General features: G+C 51.3%; 1 protein-coding gene across 9 annotated transcripts in view; it reads left to right on the forward strand.

Annotated features, from left to right (window-relative positions):
• The window catches only part of DCUN1D2 (defective in cullin neddylation 1 domain containing 2), a 34,609-nt gene extending 15,065 nt beyond the window's left edge, over positions 1-19,544 (forward strand). For 6 of the 9 annotated variants that reach the window (XM_064585877.1, XM_045869760.3, XM_045869761.3 and 3 more), the window contains 4 exons: positions 2,526-2,656; positions 14,731-14,813; positions 16,388-16,484; positions 17,607-19,544. In XM_064585877.1, coding sequence (XP_064441947.1) covers positions 2,526-2,656; positions 14,731-14,813; positions 16,388-16,484; positions 17,607-17,686 — 391 coding nt within the window. In that variant the 3' untranslated portion in view covers positions 17,687-19,544. Of the gene's footprint in view, positions 1-2,525; positions 2,657-14,730; positions 14,814-16,224; positions 16,362-16,387; positions 16,617-17,606 lie in introns of all 9 variants that reach the window. The other 3 variants (XR_010409867.1, XR_006789796.3, XM_045869762.3) reach the window with 3 other exon arrangements.
• The last annotated feature ends 254 nt before the right edge of the window (positions 19,545-19,798 follow it).

Raw genomic sequence — 19,798 nt, forward strand, 5'->3', positions numbered from 1 at the left:
TCATTCTCTCAAATAAATAAATAAAATCTTTAAAAAAAAAAAAAAGAAACAAATGCACGTACACGTGTACATTTGACTTCTGGCCAGTGCAGCACTTCAGAGAAATGAGGAAAGGACATCTTCTCAGTAAATGGTTCTGTGAGCATTGGCTAGTCACAAACTTACCTTGATCCCTACCTTACACCATACATAAAAAAACAGTTCCCAGTGCACAATGTCCGTGTGAAAGCCTAAAGGCAAGAGCTGGAAGCCTCTGGGAAAATCACGCAGGAGGGTATCTTTATGACCATGCAGTAGGGAAAATTTGAACACAAGCAAACACTGGGAAGAAGAAGACTGAGAGAATATTATACTAAGAATAAGAACTGATCATCAAGAAACACCCCCAAGGGAGTGAAAAGGCAGTCCACATTCTGGGTGAGAGTACTTTAAAACTGCTTAGCTGACAAAGGCTTGTGTCCTTCATATGTAAAGAAAGCCTGAAAACAATAAGAAAAAGCTACCTAGTTGAAACCGGACAGGAGACTTGAACAGGCACTTCACAAAAGAGAATTTCCAAATAGCCAGTCAAAATACAAGAAGTTCAGTCTCGTTCACTGGGGAAGTACAGGTTAAAACTACAGTGAACTGTCTCTGTGAAATGGCTAAGGTAAGACAGTGAAAATGGGAGCAAAAGGAACCCTGCTCTCCTGCTGGGGGTGGTGTGAAGCAGACAGTCTCTTTGGAAAACAGTTTGATACCACATCACTGAAGGTTCGTGGACCCTGTGACCCAGCTGGCCCACTTGGGCTTGCACCTAACCTAGCACATTTATGTGTGTGCCAGGAGACATGTATGGGAACCTTTTTTTAAAAATTTTATTTATTTATTTGACAGACACAGCGAGAGAGGGAACACAAGCAGGGGGAGTGGGAGAGGGAGAAGCAGGCTTCCCGCCGAGCAGGGAGCCTGATGTGGGAATTGATCCCAGGACCCTGGGATCATGACCCGAGCCGAAGGCAGACGCTTAACGACTGAGCCACCCAGGCGCCCCTGTACAGGAACCTTTTTAACAACCTTCTTTGTTACCAGAAAACAGAAACAGCCAGAATAGTTACCATCGGTGGGATATATAAGTTAGGAAGTATGAACACAGGGGAATGCTCCTTGACACAGAAAATGACTCCACTGAGTCAGCATAGTGAACCTCACAGACTCAACACAGAAATAACACCATGAGTTCCCATGAAGAAAGTTCCGAGTTGAGGTAGCCGACTGTCAGGGAGTGCTCGTTCGGGGGTGATGCAGGCACACAGGAGGGCCCGCAGTGGCCCCATAGAGGGAAGGCCAGTGGTGGGGAAGGCGCTGCCCCCGACCACCCTCGGTGTGGGTCCCTAGAGCTGTAGGGCTGTGCCTCCTGGGCTTGTGGCTGCTGATGCATGGTGTTCTGCTCTCTCCAAAGCCCTGCTGACTGTGAAGCGTGCCTGTTATTCTTTTCCTTGCTGGGTAGTCGAAGTAAAAAAGACAGATTTTATGTTTTGCTATTCTAGATTTCTGCTTTGAAGGAGTTTTCATATTCTTTCTTAATTTTTTTTGAAGATTTTATCTATTTGAGAGAGAGGAAGCACAAGCAGGGGGAGGGGCAGAGGGAGAGGGAGAAAGCAGGCTTCCCGCTGAGCAGGGAGCCCGATGTGGGAATTGATGCCAGGACTCTGGGATCATGACCTGAGCCGAAGGCAGGCCTTAACCAACTGAGCCACCCAGGAGTCCCAAGGCTTTTTAGTATTCTTAAAGGTTGTTGACTTTTTGGAGGAAAATCCAATTTTATTATTTATTTATTTACTTTAAATTTATTTATTTTTAAAACTCCAGTATAATTAACGTATTGTTGTATTAGTTTCAGGTGAACCACATAGTGATTCAACAGTTCTGTACATGACTCAGTGCTCATCCTGATAAGTGCGCTCAATCCCCTCACCTGTGTCCCCCTCCCCCATCCAGAAAACCCAAATATAAAGCAGTGAAGTTGCGTTTTATCATACTTGGATTTTTTAACTCTAGCCTTAACTCTTCCGTAGGAAGAGACCCCAAGATGGGGAGCTGGCAGAGTGGCTCGGCTCCACGAGGTGGCTGAGGAGATGGGGTCTTTCTGACTTGCCCGACTGTCATCCCAGGGCCCTGGCCTGTGTGTGGGTGAAAGTGTGTCTGTATTCCAACTCATACAGAGGAAGTCAAGCAATTGTGGGTTTTGTTTTTTCCTTTTCTTCTTTTTTTTATTAAGATATAATTCATGTACTGTAGAGTTCGCCCACTTAAAGTCTACAGGTCGGTGGTTTTGGTGTCTTCGCAGAGCAGTGCGGCCATCACCACAATCAGTTCTGGGACGTCAGTCCTTTTAGCCAGGGCAGGGGGCCCACAAGCTGTCTGCCTCCTGGGACCCGAGCGTCACCCGAGCGTCAGGCCGCTGCAGCCCGCGGGCACCAGGGAGCTGCCGGGCGGGCGGGGAGGCATGTCTCCCACCACCACAGCGCTGTCTCTCATTGCAGGTGTGACAGCACGGAGAAGCTGAGAGCCCTTCTGCCAAGACTGGAGCAGGAACTGAAGGACACGGTGAAGTTTAAGGATTTTTATCAGTTTACCTTTACCTTCGCTAAGAACCCCGGGCAGAAGGGTTTAGGTGAGCGTAAAATCCACATTCGTAGGAAGCCACATCTTCATGAGACTGACAGTGGGTACAACCAGCCAGGTGACGGTCCTGCCGCGGCAGTTCCTCCTGAGCGGTCCTTTCTCCGCGGGTTGCACTGCGCCGCTCGCGGGCCGGCCGCCCTCTATCACCAGCATTTGGTAGTCACTCTCCAGCTCTGGGTTTAAATATTTAAATTTCAAAATGTAAACTAATATGCAAATGCTCCCTGTTCTGTCATGTTTTGTCCAGTTGACTCGTGGGTCAGAGAAGCCAACAATCAGTGTCAACAGTGTTACCAGCCAGGTGTGTGGTCGGCAAATGGTATTGCTGGGACCAGCCAGGTGACATGAGTCCTGTCCTGGGAGACAATTCTGACGTGCCTTGGATCACATTCTAGTACTTCTTTCAGAGTTGTACAATTTTGCCATAACATAACTTGTTTATTACTACATACGTACATTTGGAAAATTCCTAACTTAAATTTTCAGTCTGAGTTTTGGTTTCTTTGAGGGTTTTATTCTGCTTGTTTTCATTTGTTTTTCCTCCTGAGTACTATATAATTTATTTCTGTTTAATGTAACAGATATGGTTAGTTCAGTAAAATGTCTTACAAGTTTGGAGCAGGGACTTACATGGTCTTTAAATAGAGATTAAACAGGTGTATTAGAAGGTTTTGAGGAAGAGCTCTTAAACATAAAGCAGTATTATAAAGTAAGCAAATTTAGATAGGAAACCAAAAGGGGCTTGAAATCCGTAGATAGAAAAATCCACTGCAAACAGCTGATTTCAGGGCCTGATTTCGCTCATGCATGTTTGCAGGTGTGTGTGAGCAGTAAATATTCTTATCCCTTCTGTCTCTGACATTCTTCCTTTCCTTCTCCTGTCAGCATATCAAATGCAGGTGCACATTGAGGGGGCAGGCTCTTCTGTCCCAGAGCAGGGGTGGGGGTGGGGGCAGGTTCTTCTGTCCCAGAGCAGGGGGTGGGGGTGGGGGTGGGGGCAGGTTCTTCTGTCCCAGAGCAGGGGGTGGGGTGGGGGGGTGGGCAGGTTCTTCTGTCCCAGAGCAGGGGGTTGGGGGTGGGGCAGGCTCTTCTGTCCCAGAGCAGGGGGTGGGCAAGTTCTTCTGTCCCAGAGCTGGGGGGGGGGGTGGGGGCAGGTTCTTCTGTCCCAGAGCTGGGGGTGGGGGTGGGGGCAGGTTCTTCTGTCCCAGAGCAGGGGGTGGGGGTGGGGGCGGGGGCAGGCTCTTCTGTCCGGGAGCTGGGGGGGGTGGGGGCAGGCTCTTCTGTCCCAGAGCTGGGGGCTGGGGTGAGGGCAGGTTCTTCTGTCCCAGAGCTGGGCGGGGTGGGGGCAGGTTCTTCTGTCCCAGAGCAGGGGGTCGGGGTGGGGGCAGGTTCTTCTGTCCCAGAGCAGGGGGTCGGGGTGGGGGCAGGTTCTTCTGTCCCAGAGCTGGGGGGGGGGCGGGTGGGGGCAGGTTCTTCTGTTCCAGAGGGGGAGGGGGGCTGGGGGGTGGAGGTAGGGGAGAACTGCCCTGTGCTCTGTGCTTGTCTGGCCTGGTGTGTGGTCTCCACGTTCTCAGGACACTCAGGACCCACCTTTCAACAGGTTCTGGGCGAAGGTACTTCCCAGTTTGCTCACATCTTGTAGTTTGTTAGTCTCAATTTCCTTGTTTCATACTATGCTTATATGTTGTATGAGCAAAATATATCACAATTTTTAAACTCCTAAAAGAGTCACAGTTCTGTTTCTGTACAAATGCCTTCACTTCATTTTTTGAAAGCAACAACCAACCAAAACCGTGGTGATTCCTCTGGTCGTTTGCTTCATGTGGTCATGTCATGGTTGGAACCCTTGAGAGTGACGTGCCCCATCATTTGTTCCGTATGGATGGGAGAAGCTTTCTTGCTCTCTCAGAGAGTGGCCACAGCGTGCCCTGAGGACAGGTCACCTGGTGGTCACAGAGTCTTAAGCCAGATTACAAGGCTAGAGTGTCACCTTAGGTAGGAGATGGTGTGATTTTGGTCAAGGTCACTGTAACGGTTGGTTGGCTGGAGCGTCCTCGTGTGTGTGGTGCTGTCTCATGACATCAGGCTGTGGACTGGCTGTCTGAGGACACTTTCCACCTCCGCTTTATTTATTTATTTATTTTTTAAGATTTTATTTATTTATTTGAGAGAGAGAGCACATGAGACAGGGGAGGGTCAGAGGGAGAAGCAGACTCCCTGCCGAGCAGGGAGCCCGATGCAGGACTCGATCCAGGGACTCCAGGATCATGACCTGAGCCGAAGGCAGTCGCCCAACCAACTGAGCCACCCAGGCGCCCCCACCTCTGCTTTATTTTTGTCTGATATATCGCAGCTCTGTTCTCAGCGGTACAGACTTACACACCTGGAGGAATTCCATCTTCACTGCCGTTTCCACTGTGGCAGGGTCAGGAGCCTGCCAGGGGAGGCAGCGTGGTGTACGGGGGCGGCTTCTGAGGTGTGCATGGCCCTCAGAGGGGCCATCTGAGAAAGAGCGACAGGCGTATGGGAGGGCTGGGGGTCCCAGGTCCCTTCCAAAATCACCCGCCCTCCATCTGGGCTAACAGGGCCTGGACTGCCAGCCTCTGGTTTATTTAACAGGATGAGGAGTGTTTTTATTTTTAATTATGTTAGGACAACTAAGAAAAACGGGTAAAATGTTACTGGCTCTGACACCCCTAAGGTGGCCAGTCTGCTGCCCAACGGTGCTGGTGTGCACCTGGGGGTGTCCCGGGTCGACACACACTCACCTTCCAGCCTTCGGGGAGACTGTAGGCGGTGAGGGCTGTCTGGATCAGACCCTGCCTCTGGTCGTCTTTTGTTTGGGACGCTCAACGCTGCTTATGCAACTCACTGCCCACATCTGTCCACCCGCCGTGGCCAACTCTGTGGTTCTTTCTTGTATTACGTAGAAGACTCTTAACAAAGAGATGCCTTGCTCCCAGCGGCTGCAGCTCATCTAGGGACGGCAGGATAAATGTTTGCTTCTGTGCCTTTCTCCCGTGTCAAAATAACAGACTGCCTGGCATCCTTTGGATCCATCAGCGTGTATTTTTGTCCTATCACTGTGAACTCATGGACTGAATCACAGGTGAAGGTTTCAGCTGAAGCTCAGAGAGAATTATTCCGCCTGTGGCCGGGGGAGCGGGCGGGGAGCCCTTGCGGGTCGGCCCCGGCGTCCTCGATGTGACCGGGAGTGTGTGGCTGTTGCCTCCCTATCCACCAGGACAGGCTGCTTGTGGCTCAACATCTTTGTTTCCTGCCCCAGACCTGAGGCTGGCCATTTCTGCAGGCGGCCCTGGTTTCTTTTACTGACCAGAATGCCGCCAGTAGCGTGCTCTTGAATACCGACCTGGCCACTATTTCTAGATTTTTCGGTAAACACAGCTTCATGCTAGTGCTTCTCATTCAAATGCAGGACTGCAGGACTTTTTTTAACTTAAGGTTTTCTGTATGACAACCGTATTTCCTTTCTTCTGCCACCTATGTAGATGCTGAGGATTGTTTGTAAAGGTTACATGCTCTTTCTGAGCAGCGGTCTGCGTGTTCGCTGCGCACACCGACCAGGTGCCGCTGGCCCGGGGGACGGTGCCGCCGCCCTCCGCGTGCACCTGCTGGGAGGCCCCGGCCCTGCGTGCTCGAGCAGGCCTGGGCATAAGGTCTTGGCTCAAGTGCTTCCTTCCTTGAATGTCTTATGTGTGTCCTCCCACTCTCTTCTGGTCCCAGCTGCGGACTCAGTCCTCTGACAGTGCTCTGACTGCCCTGCCCAGGACGCCCCCAGGATTGTTTTTCTTTCTCCTCGAGGCCCGGCGGTTGCTGCTGACGATGCCTGAGTGCTGGCCCTGCAGGACCAGTGTGCCCTCGCCCAAACCCTTCCTGGTCTTCCTCCAGAAGGGCTCTCGCCCTGCCCGCAGCTCTCCTTTCTCCCCCTGACAGGACTGAGCCCTCCAGACGCGCCCTTCCTCTCCAGCCCTTGCAGCTCCTCACTGTCTCTTTACCGGAAGAGTTGCCCTCCCTGTCCACCTCTTTCTCTCAGGCCGCTGTCTGTCGAGCCTCTTTGCTGGGTCCTCCTTTTAACTTAGCTATTTCTGAACCAGTTTCTTCCATTTCTGGTTCCTGAGCTTTGTCCTCTCCTCCCGAGTCTCTCTGTTGTGTGCGTGCTGTTCTCCCTGTGTCTTGTCATTTCTTGATCTCTTCGCCTGTTTGAAATGGAAGGTGTTGCTTTCCTGGGGTGACAATCTGCATCATCGTTTTTTCTTAGAATAAGGTATCATGGTTTTTGCTCGCTCATTTTTATGTGAAATTACTTTCTTTTTTTTTTAATGTTTTATTTATTTATTCATGAGAGTCAGAGAGAGAGAGAGAGAGGCAGAGGGAGAAGCAGGCTCCCTGCCTAGCAGGGAGCCCGATGCGGGACTCGATCCCAGGGTCCTGGGATCATGACCTGAGCCGAAGGCAGACGCTTAACCATCTGAGCCACCCAGGCGCCCCTGTGAAATTACTTTCTTGAGCTTCTAAGAGGCTGGTTTGGGGCACTTTCCTCAGTAGGCTCACCCGTGTGCGGGAACTCGCCTGCCGGTGGGTATGCGTGTATGCGTGTGCATGTCGTGTACAACAGGGAGGTTTGCTTCCTGAGGTTTCCCGCCTGTCACTCTCCCTGCTTTTGTCTTTCCGGTCTCTGATGTCCCTGCTGCCCACTCCCCACTGCCTGTGTGGTGAGGCCCTGTTTGGGAGGGGCCTGGCGGGTGGGTCCTGGGGTGCATGGGGACCCACTTGGGGCAGTCCCTGCACCCACCTTCTGCTGGTCACCATCGGCCCAGTTCAGGGTCTTCTCCCCTTGTCCTGGCCAGGCTCTGTGGTGAGGACCTGCTGCGGCCTGAGGCCCCCATTGTTCCATCCGCCAGAGACCCCGTGCCGCTCTGACCCCCACAGCCTCGCAGGGCGTGTGGCTGCTGGCGGGTTGTCCTCTCCTGCCTGGACGGCACTATAAATGCTGCCTTTGGTTTGGGTTATGCTGTCCATGTGCTTTTTCTGTTTTTATGTGAAGATTCACAGAAATTTAAAAACCATGCTTCCGGGGAGCTTGGGTGGCTCAGTCACTGAGCGTCTGCCTTTGGCTCAGGTCATGATCCCAGGGTCCTGGGATCGAGCCCCGCATCGGGCTCCCTGCTCGGCAGGAAGCCTGCTTCTCCCTCACCCACTCCCCCGCTTGTGTTCCCTCTCTCGCTGTGTCTCTCTCTGTCAAATAAATAAATAAAAATCTTTAAAAAAAATAAAAACCATGCTTCCTCTCCCACATTTCCAGAACCCTTCCAAATGCCGAGGAACTTTCCTTGTCATCAGTCGCTTGTTTAAGGGACAGAAAGTAGGGGTGCCTGGGTGGCTCAGTGGGTTGAGCAACCTACTCTTGATTTCGGCTTAGGTTTGGTCTCAGGGTTGTGGGATCAAGCCCCCGATTGGGCTCCGTGCTGGGTGTGGAGCCTGCTTGAGATTCTCCCTCTCCCTCTGCCCCTCCTCACCCCTCCCTCTCTTTAAAACAAGAGGGAACAGACAGGAGGGGCTGAAGCACACAGCTGCTCATCCTCAATCTTCATCAGGGGCCCTTGGGGGCTTCTCCCCCAGCCTGTTGTTCCTCTCCTCTCCTCTCCTTCTTTTCTTCCTTTTTCTTTACACTCTGTTTTAAGTGGGCAGCTCAGTGGAACTAGCAGCATCCCCACTGTTGTCCAGCCACTGCCCCCACCCGTCTCCAGAACGTTCTTACCCTGAGAACTGGACTCTCCCCACCAGTGACACCCCCCAGCCTCTGGTACCACCCTGCTCCGCCCTGTCTGTGCAGTTGACTCCCGCAGGTAACTTGCAGCGTGTGTCCTTTTACCCCAGTGTCCCCAAGGCTCATCCTGTCGTGTCAGTCTCCTTCCTTTGTAAGGCTGAGCGATACTCCCCGTGTGCGCGGTGTGCACACTGCATGTTGTTCACGCATTCGTCCATGGTGGACACTTGGGTCGCTTCCAGCTTTAGCTGTCGTGAGGAACGTTGCTGTGAACATGGCTCGTCACACGTCTGCTCGAGCCCCTGCTTCTCAGTTCCTTGGGCTTATTCCCAACGTGGAATTGCTGGGCAGTGTGTAAATCTGTGTTGAATTTCCCGAGGAACCACCATGCTGTCTCCATGGCGGCTGCCCCACTTGACCTTGTTGCCGGCAGAGCTGTGCTGTCTCCACGTCCTTGCCGGCACCTGTTACTTCCTGGGGGTTTTCATGTGGGGTTTTTCCCTTTTTCGTGATAGCCCTAACAGGTATGCCCAAGACTATTCTTTTATGAGCTGATTTCTTACTTGTGGAATGAAAACTTCTGCTTTACCATCTTCTCTGTTCCGTTCGATTCCTTTCTAAGGGGCTGAGGCAAGATAGTCGTTAGAAATTGAAGCCGGTGACTGGCCAGTGCCTGCCGTGAGTGTCAAGACAGCAGTAGCAGGCTTTTCTAGACCCTGACACACCCAGAGGGGGCTGGGTGGGCTCACTCTGTGCTCATGGGCATCTGTAAGAAGACCCCTTGGTTGGGGAGGACAAGCGCCCTTTCTGCTGTGGGGTAGTATTCTTATGCTGCTTTTCTTCTAACTTCTGTTTCCTGCTTTTCCCTAAGTAATACTCACCTGAGCAAGAAATGGTGCCTTCCATGCTTTCCTAAAATTTGGCTAATTCAGGTCTGAGCTAATTATTGTACTTCAAAAGGAAAGTTTAGGTAATGCTTTATTTTGCACAGCTTAATTCTTAGATCTTTATTTTACTTCATTTTTTCAAAGTGATAATGAGTTTGATCCAAATTTCCAAACGACAGCAGTTACTCTTTACTGTGAAATGGGGACCCTTTCTGTCTGCTTCATTCTGTAACTTTAGGATCTTCAGTATAGTTTCGGATAATTAAACTTCTGTTAGAAATGTTTACTTGTATCTATTGATATTTTGCAATGTATGGGATTCTTCCCTTTTGATGTTCAGAGGAAAGTGATCGAAGACTTAGACTTCGTTCAGCCTTCATGCGTAGGTATTGCTTGTGAGAACGTCTGTCTTACGATTGCCAAGTCACCTTGCCAGGGGTGGAAAGTAGTAAGGAATTATTTCAGCGTGACTGCTTATCTTAGGTCCTTGCACAGCGAGGTCTGCAGACCAGCCAATCGGCATCACCTGGGAGCTGGCGGGTTCTCAGGCTGCATCCCAGACCCACTTTATCACAAAGTACCTCGAAGCACAGAGGCTTCAAACAGCGATCGTTTTCTACTCCTCAGGATCCTTTGGGTCAGGGATTCAGGCAGAGCTCAGCCCGTAGCTCTTCTGTCCCAGCGCTGGCGTGGGACACACCAGCTCCAGGAGGGGAAGGGTGGGGGTGGGACACCTGCAGGGGCGGGGCTGGGGGCAGGGGTGGGACAGGGGTGGAGAGCGGGTGGGGCAGGAGCACGGTGGGGGGGGGGGGGTAGGGCAGAGGTAGGAGGGGGAGCAGGGGTGGGGTGGGCCTGCTTGTCTCCAGCTTCAGCCCAAACTCGCCCACTCAAGTGCAGTTGTAATTCCAAGCCATTTTCAGGAGGTTGTCAGTTAGAATCTAAATTAAATACCTGATATACAGTCTATAAATCTATTTTCTTTCTCCGTGAATATTTCAAGGAGACTCAGTGTGAGGGTAAGGAGTGTTTTTGGAAGATGTTTGCAATACAAGCCTAATACATTTAGCCTCTGGTTTAGATAGATCGGCCTCTGCATCAGGCAGCAAAGACGTGAGATCTCCATTCTCACCTGTGGCCCCTTTCCTGAGAAGGGATGAGCGTCTCAGGCCTGTCTGCTGAAACCTGCGGGGACAGACACCTGCGGGGAAGGACACCTGCGGGGACGGACACCTATAAGGATGGACATTTATGGGGACAGACACCTGTGGGGAAGGACACCTGCGGGGACGGACACCTGTGGGGAAAGACACCTGTGGGGACGGACACCTATAAGAACGGACACATGTGGGGACAGAGCTGCGGGGAAGGACACCTGTGGGGACCGACACCTATAGGGACGGACACCTGTGGGGACGGACACCTATAAGGACGGACACTTGTGGGGACAGACACCTGTGGGGAAGGACACCTGCGGGGACGGACACCTGTGGGGAAAGACACCTGTGGGGACGGACACCTATAGGGACGGACACCTGTGGGGATAGACACCTGTGGGGAAGGACACCTGCAGGGAAGGACACCTGCAGGGAAGGACACCTGTGGGGATAGACACCTGTGGGGAAGGACACCTGCAGGGAAGGACACCTGTGGGGACGGACACCTGTGGGGATGGACACCTATAAGGACGGACACTTGTGGGGACAGACACCTGCGGGGACGGACACCTGTAGGGAAGGACACCTGTGGGGACGGACACCTATAAGGACGGACACTTGTGGGGACAGAGCTGCGGGGAAGGATACCTGCGGGGATGGACACCTGCGGGGACGGACACCTATAAGGACGGACACTTGTGGGGACAGAGCTGCGGGGAAGGATACCTGCGGGGATGGACACCTGCGGGGACGGACACCTATAAGGATGGACACTTGTGGGGACAGAGCTGCGGGGAAGGACACCTGCGGGGATGGACACCTGTGGGGATAGACACCTGTGGGGACGGACACCTGCAGGGAGGACACCTATAAGGACGGACACCTGTGGGGAAGGACACCTGTGGGGACAGACACCTATGGGGACAGACACGGGACGGACATCTGCGGGGACGGATACCTATAGGGACAGACACCTGCGGGGATGGACACCTGCAGGGACGGACACCTGTGGGGACAGACACCTATAGGGACGGACACCTGTGGGGATGGACACCTGCGGGGAAGGACACCTGCGGGGATGGACACCTGTGGGGATAGATACCTGTGGGGACAGACACCTGTGGGGACAGACACCTGCGGGGAAGGACACCTGAGAGGGCATGGAACTGCCAGGAAGCAACAGCCTCTTCAGGAAATCAGATTATTCAAGTACATTACCCTGCATTTAGAAGTTTTTTTTTGTTGTTTTTTTTTTAAAGATTTTATTTATTTATTTGACAGAGACATAGCGAGAGAGGGAACACAAGCAGGGGGAGTGGGAGAGGGAGAAGCAGGCTTCCTGCAGAGCAGGGAGCCCAATGCGGGGCTTGATCCCAGGACCCTGGGACCATTACCTGAGCCGAAGGCAGCCACTTAACGACTGAGCCACCCAGGCACCCCACATTTAGAAGTTTTTTGAAGGCTTTAAAAAAAACAAGCCAGATGAATAATTTTAGGATTACATACCCAAAGCAGAACAATTGCTTTTACAATTTACAAAGCATATTACATGGTCTGTCTCCTGAAGGATTAAATACAGAATTTTTTTTTTAAAGATTTTATTTTTTTGATAGAGGGTGAGAGAGCACAAGCAGGGGGAGCAGGAGAGGGAGAGGGAGAAGCAGACTCCCCACTGAGCACGGAACCCAATGTGGGGCTCAATCCCAGGACCCTGGGATCATGACCTGAGCTGAAGGCAGACGCTTAACCATCCAAGCCACGCAGGCGCCCTGGAGGATTAAATATAAAGAGATTGGTATAGGTGTTCCTATAGTTCCTAGAAAAAAACGTGGGTAGCAGTCAAAAAGGTTGATCAAGAAAAGAAAGATTTTTTCTTCATTTCCTTCCAGTTTGTGTGTCTGTTTATATGTATATGTTAGAATTCTGTGGATTGTATTGTTTTCTGGGTGATTATTCTTTAGCCTGTCCTTAACTGATGGTCACTCTAAGAGAGAAGGTAATTAAAGTTACGTGACTCTTTGTTCTAACGTAAGAAACGTAGTGTTTCATACTGGCTAGAATCTAGAATCAGTTGGTTTTGAGAAATCTTGACTTTCGAGGAAGTGAAGTTTCATGATAGTTAGCTAATTTTTATATCTGCCCCCAAATCCTTTTTTGACAGAAGGGACATCTTCATTATGTAATTATAAGTGGAGCATCAGAAACCAATTTTAACAAGTAATCCCTTCCTCTAAACATTTTCTTCCTCAGGAGATAAGACTTCCCAGAGGTTACTGGAAGAGAGCTGTCATCTTCTGTTCATAGCTGTTCCGTAGTTAATATGCCTGCTCTAAGTTCTGTCATTTGGGGTGTTTTTACTGTTGCTGTTATCTTGCAAATGGCTAAGTCCATGAAGACCATGTTAAACATTTTTACACAGATAATACTAAACATGGAAAATGTGTACTTTTACTTTTAGTCACAAACATGCGAATCAGGAACTTGGAAGAAAGGTTTGTAGGACCAGACTAACCCAAAATACCTAGATTAAATGTCTGCCATACAACTTGATTCCTCTTTCCTCCCCAGGTTCACCCCCATTTCTCAGGGTGGGACTTGTCACCTTGAAGCTGAGTTGAGTGTAGATCTCAGTTAACATTCCTTTGAAGTCACAAGGATGTAGACTTAACGGGACAAGATGCTTATCTCTGCGTTAGACCGCGCAGCAGGCGAGGGTTAGTGAGCCGTCCCATCCATCCCATATGGTCAGTCCTGCAGACTTCCTGACCGTCTCTTTCTCATTAAGACTCCAGCGTATTTAAGGGCGCCTGGGTGGCTCAGTCGGTTGGGCTACTGCCTTCAGCTCGGGTCATGATCCCAGGGTCCTGGGATCGAGTCCCACATCGGGCTCCCTGCTCTGCTTCTCCCTCTCCCACTCCCCCTGCTTGTGTTCCCTCTCTCGCTGTGTCTCTCTCTGTCAAATAAATAAATAAAATCTTTAAATAAAAAAAAAAAAGACTCCAGCATATTTAAGACTGAGAAAATCTGTAACAGACTTTAAGCAGGGAGAATATAGACATTTTATTTAAAGTTGGTGCTACTCATACTTCACTTTGCTTATGCAGTTTTCTTGGAAATCTCAGGTTACAGCTCTATTTTTTTTTTTAAGTTTTATTTAAGTAATCTCTGCACCCCACATGGGGCTCAAACTCACAACCCTGAGATCAAGAGTTGTATGCTCTACCGACTGAGCCAGCCAGGTGCCCCTACAGAGCTACTTTAATCATTTGTCCAAGTGGGACCAACCAAGAATTAGATGAAAATTTTCTGAAAAGTGGTTAATTGGATATTTTGCATTTAAAAGAATCTGTTACCTTAAGAATTTATTTGTCTTGTTTTTCACGTTAGCCCATCCCGACACATGTATGTAAACATGTGATTAGGAAATTGTTTTATTATAACTGTTCTTTTATTGTCTGAAACTGGTGAGCACTTGGGATTAAAGCACATGATTAAAAGTTGTCAATTTTAGCAAGCAAACTCAGCTCAGCCTCTTAGTATACTTGCTATGTCAAGCATACAGAAGGAAATAGATATTAAACTTACAGTAAGCAAAGAATGAGTCAGTATTCCAAAAATTATGGCTTAGGATAGTATTCTCATGCAGTCCTAAAACTCAACGACCCCATTCCATAAGACATCATCTTCCCCCTGGCCCTAAAGTGAGGGTCTGTGTCGGGGAAGGTGGAGGATGTTGACTCTGACAAATACCCAGTCTAGATTCTAAGTGTCCTTCTGTCAGTGGACGTTCTCTCTCTAGCCATGGTTTTGAGAAATGTGGAGCCCTGACAGTGCATGTAGAGTCTGACTCTTCCCGCTCCCGTGGTGGCAAATGGTAGGTCCACTTGGAGAGCACCGATAATAAATGATGTGCACGAATTGTAGCCAGGTTGGTTCAGTCAGGTTTGAAGAAAGCCGGACGTGTACGAAAATGAGAGTCTGCCACACTGATGTTAATGAAGGGATAATCATTTCATGTCTGAATCACAACTGCCTAGATCCCCAGAGTTACAAGACTAGATTACACACAATTTCAGGAACACCTGTGTAAGGGTTAGGCTTCATCTGACTCGGGTAAGAGTGCTGAGTTTTATTGATTTAAGTGAATTAAGGGTGTGCTAGGAAGTGGTCCCGTTTTGGGCAGTGGAAAAAGACATTGGGACTTATTAACTGCTCTTTCTCTCTTTTTTGCCAGATTTAGAAATGGCTGTTGCATACTGGAATTTAGTATTATCTGGAAGGTTTAAATTTTTAGATCTTTGGAATACCTTCTTACTGGTGAGTGTCCTCCGGCTTCTTGCTGTGTGTGCCCAGTGTGATGGGGTCAGCAGATTGCGAGGCTATGTATTCTGACCGAGGCGTTCCGGACGGGCGGTGGGTCGTGGGGGTTCCGTACGGGCGGTGGGTCGTGGGGGTTCCGTACGGTGGCCACACGGCGGAGCTCCAAGCAGGGCCGTCCTGAGGCCAGTGTCCGAAGCGCCTCAGGGAGCCACACACAGAACCCCCAGCTAGGCCTTCAGACGCCCTGCAGACCTGGGCTGTCATCCATCCGCCACCTTTTCCAAGGAACTCAAACTAATTCTGTGCTTCCTCTGAGAAACTTGGAATTCCTGAAGAAAGCACCAGTCACACATGTCCTGGACGTTGGTCCTGGCCCCGGACCGTGGCTTGTATCCCGGTGTCCAGTGCGCTCATAGTCTGACACACTTTTAAACGTGTTTACGATGTTCAGAAGGAAAAAGGAGGGCTTAGCTGGCCCCTTGGGAGAGTCTGTCCGTGCCGGCGACGGGCCTCTGAGTGGTGCTGGGCCTTCGTGGTGGGGCGGCCCCTCCTTGCCGGGAGTCAGGGAGTGGGTGTTACAGTGTGGAGCATGTGGAGCATGGGGTCTCGCTGCAGAACAGTCACATGATGTCGGTGTGCCCAGACCCAGCATGGCGCTCCCTCCATGAACGTGTGAGGGGTGCCTTCTCACGGCACAGACCCCGGCCTGGCTGAGGCCCATCCTCCCTCGGGGGGCCCGTGTGTAAAGGGGCCTCCTTGAAGCGGTGTGGGAGAGCCGAGACGCCCATCGCATTTCCTCTGCTCCACCACTTAGTAGTTTGGGGCCGGCGACCTCAGTTGCAGACGTTCCCAGAGATGGGACGGCACCCTCACAGCAGCACCTTGGGAACCCCCCAGAGCCCTAAACAGGAGAGCGGGTGAAAACTCAGGAGAACGCTCCCAGACACAGTGACCACAGCTGAGTCCAGGCCCGCTGTTGAGCGGGAGAAAGCTGCTGCATGTCCTGGGGTAGCTAGATAAATGCACAAGGACAGGCTGAGCGTGGTGCATGGTCCCTTGAGGAGGGTGCACTGTGCTAGGAGGGGAGGGCAGGAGAGGACCGTGGCTGCCAGGACTGCGGGGGGGAGCCTTCGGCGAGGTGGCGCATCCCAGCACGGACATGCGGTGTTTTCTACGTGTTTGGTAGATCTCAAGTATTGCATCACATGTTTTTAGACCATCATCCCATCCTAGTATAGAAAGAAAGAAATTGTGTCCAAATGCAGTTTGCCTGTTCGTCCTGCATTGGGTCTGAATCAGTGGGGGTTAGGTAGAGATTTGAAGTGCTGCCCTCGTATTTGAAACAGATTATAATCTTGGTATTTTAAATAAGTCTACTTTTCCATATTTGCATGTTGGCATTATGTAGCTCCTAAGATTTATCCGGAAGCCTCTTACTGTTCTGATGTCCAGCAGTGTGAGTGGTGGTTCTTAGTCCACATCAGATTGCAGACTGAGCCAACTAGACAGTGGGACGCCGGAGGTCACGTCTGTTTCTCAAGTCTGGTGGGTTTTTTTCTCTTATGTATTAGGAGCATCACAAAAGATCAATCCCAAGGGACACTTGGAACCTTCTGCTAGATTTTGGAAATATGATTGCAGATGATATGTCTAACTATGACGAAGAAGGTACGGGAAGTCCTGGTGCTTCAGATGGTGGCCAGAAACGCTGACGCGCAGGCTGCCTCTCTCTGCCCCGGGGCGCAGGACGGTGCTGACCAGCTCCAGCCGACTGCGGGCCGCCCCCTCAGGGCAGTGGGGGTAATGGCCGTAATAATAGTTACCCCTTTAGTGTGTCTGTCAACTGCACGAAGGAGAAGTAGGGCTTCAGGATGTAGCTTCAGTCCAGAGGGGAGTGTCCCCTAAACTAAAGCATTTCCCAGGTGGCCGCGCACAGAGGTGTTTGGGAGCCGCCACCCCAGGTACACGATCCTGTGTGACCCCCTGTCATGCTGCTGATGTCGGCCTGAGGATTCCAGCTGGTGCTTGACGTAAACATAGTCACATATCTGTGGTCCCTCAGGCCAGCCGCTCAGGGAGCATTTGCGTGCCCGCCGCCCGGGGCGCTTGGCCACGGCAGGGAAGGAGGCTCCGTCTCGCCCGCCCGCCGTGTGCTTCCTCCATGCCCAGCCTGGAGGCCACCCCCTGGGGCCGCTTCTCACCTCCCTGCTCTTGGCGCTGGCGAGTGAGGGCTCACCGACCCGGCGTGCGTGTCTGTGTGTGTCCTCCGCGCTGGGCATGGAGCAGGGTGCGAGTGAACGGGCGGGTGGTTGGCCCTAGACAGGCCCTGCTCCTGGGAGCTTAGCCACGGTGGCGAGACGCGGCTCATCCGCGGAGAAGGAGCCAGCCGCTTACAGTGAGTGTGCGTCTGGCCGGCGGGGGTGTCCCAGGCTCTTGGGTGGTCTGGGCCACTTGGGAGTGTGGGGGTGGCCTGGGCTGGAGGGGAAAGGCCCCAGGGGGAAAAGGAAGGGCGCCAGGCGGCCAGGAGGCCGTGTTCCGCAGGGAGGGCAGGGGGCCCTGCGGCCAGCCAGCCCCGCCTGCCCTGTTGTTAGAGGCCGTGTCTGCTCGAGCGGGTCTGGCCAGAGCTGGAGAAATGGGTTTCACTGGCCGATTCCTTCAGAGAAGCAGGCTGGGAAACTCACCTGAGTTCTTGCAGTACAGACACTGACTGTGAGGAGAATGCTCTGAATACAAAAATATTACTCTAAACTGTTGATTTCTTAAAATACCCGTGTGTTTGCTTCCCCGTAGGAGCATGGCCTGTTCTCATAGATGATTTCGTGGAGTACGCGCGGCCGGTCGTCATGGGCACTAAGCGCAGCCCTTTCTAGGCAGAAAAGTAAGATGCCGAGAGGAAGGGCCTCCTGCAAGGGGATGCTCAGTCGGTCACTGTGCCCCTGTCGCTGGCCCTGGCAGTCGCCCTCGGCCAGCCGGGCGCTGGAATGACCTCCCCCTGCTGCAGAAAGGGCTGAGTTGGACGCCGGAAGGAGCTCCTCAGAAGACACTGCTTCGGGATGCCTGGGGGTGGCTATTACTTTAGATTTCTGCTTGATTTTTATTATACTTGTGACAAAGTAACGCAGAGCATGCTGTTTAATTCATGATGTACGGTGATTGCCAGCAGTGACCACAGCTCCTGCCGGGGCGCCTTGTAATTCCGCTTAAAAAACAGTATTTGTGTCCTCGGCAGGACGCTGTGTTTGTCTGCAAGTCAAAGCTGGTATCCTTGTGCCCTACAGAACATCTGACGCGGATTCGAACATTTGATAAACTTGTGCCAGGAATTCGAGGTTTCTATTTTCTGAATTATCAAATACCTAGATTTATTAGATCTATTTTTATTTTAATTCCCTGTTGATGTTCACGTGAAAGTCATTCCGTGGTTCTCGGTGGAGGCGGTTTGCGAGGTGATGGCACGTGTGGGCTGTGACCCCGGGGGCGTTATTGCAAACTGGTGACAAGTCGCGGGTCTTTTCCTTCCAATGTCATTTGGATGAGCTTCCTAAAAAATTTTGTAAAGTATGTTTTTTTAAAAAATGTATTTTATTACATTTAAAAGGACATTTTTCCATGCAAAGTATTTCTTTTACAAGCAAAGGGTTACAGATTTAAAAGCCATGTGAGTTGGTTCCTTCCAGCGTCTGAGAGGCCCGTCGCCCGCCCTCCGGCTGTGTGCATGGTTTCATACATCTCGTTGCCCGAAACACCCACGGGAAAACCTCCACCTCGTTTCCACCTGAAGCCCATGCTCGTCACGTTGCTGTCGGATTCTTCCAGGGTTTGCTAGCCTCAGAGGACCATCCAGCGAGGCCCAGAACCTGCCCTCCGAGCATGGGAGGCAAGTGTTCTTCACCTGCGATGCCACCTGCTTTCCGTCTGGAAAAAGCTGCGTGTTCTAAAAAGCACCGTGTGGACCCTACCTCATGCATGAAAAGATCTTCATGTCACAGGTGTGCCTGCTGCCGGCCCGCAGCCCTGTGTACGAGACAGACGAGTTGGGGTCACTTCACGGGAGAGAGGAAGCTCACTTTGGATTTTCTGTACATGGACAGTGTGCCTGAAATGTGTGCTTGAGTTGACTTTCACAAACGTGGTTCTGAGTTTCCGGAAGCATCCGTGCCCAATGGGGGGGTTTTTGCATACTTGCTGTGTGTGAACTATGTATGCTTTTGGAAAGGAGTCTTTCAAAGAGACAGCAGGCTGTGGAGGGCAGGAAAGGGGGCCTGAGGCTGGGACACCACCATCGGGGCTGGGGCGGCCCCAGCCCACTCTCCTGGGCCTGCGCTTCCACGGCAGCAAAGGGGCAAACAAGGCTGTCTCCGCCTGCGAGCCTGGGGTTCTAAGAGAGCGCTTACTTTGTAGAATAAAAACCTCCACAATTTTAACACATCCTTCGAGGCCTCGTGGCTTCCTGCCATGGAAGTGTTCTGCTCAGACAAGGCTGCGGAGCTCGGGTAATCTCCCACAAATCCTGGAGGTCTGTAGCACCTGTTCGTTCTTGAGATTCAGAGTTACAGCATGGGAGGCTCCGTGCAGCTGTTTATCAATAGATAACAGAACCTTAGTGGTTGGACAAAGGCTCTTCAAAAAACCGTGGGTTTCTTTTTCTTCTCTTCTGTATATTTAAGGCATGCATGCTATGAAAGTGCTAAGAGCTTCGGAGACATTAAAATAAATTATTTTCTCTGGTGTGGTGGTGTCCTTCCAGCTCTGTCCTCGGCTGCTCAGATGCTGGGTGCCACGGGACCCGCAGGACCACAGCCCCCCGGCCGGCGCCCTCCTTTCCATCACCACAGAGTGTGCTCGCTAAATGTGGTTGTTTCCATGTGAAAATTAGAGGTTTTCCTTGAGCTGATGGGCATCATATACCAGAACACACTGAAATGCAAACTGCAAGTATATTGAGAATACACAAACCACCCGAATGTAATAGGCTTAGTAAA

Source organism: Mirounga angustirostris, unplaced genomic scaffold (genome assembly GCF_029215605.1).
Source record: "Mirounga angustirostris isolate CCGP_5_RB_7025 unplaced genomic scaffold, mMirAng1.0.hap1 SCAF_3, whole genome shotgun sequence".
NCBI classification, from domain to species: domain Eukaryota; kingdom Metazoa; phylum Chordata; class Mammalia; order Carnivora; family Phocidae; genus Mirounga; species Mirounga angustirostris.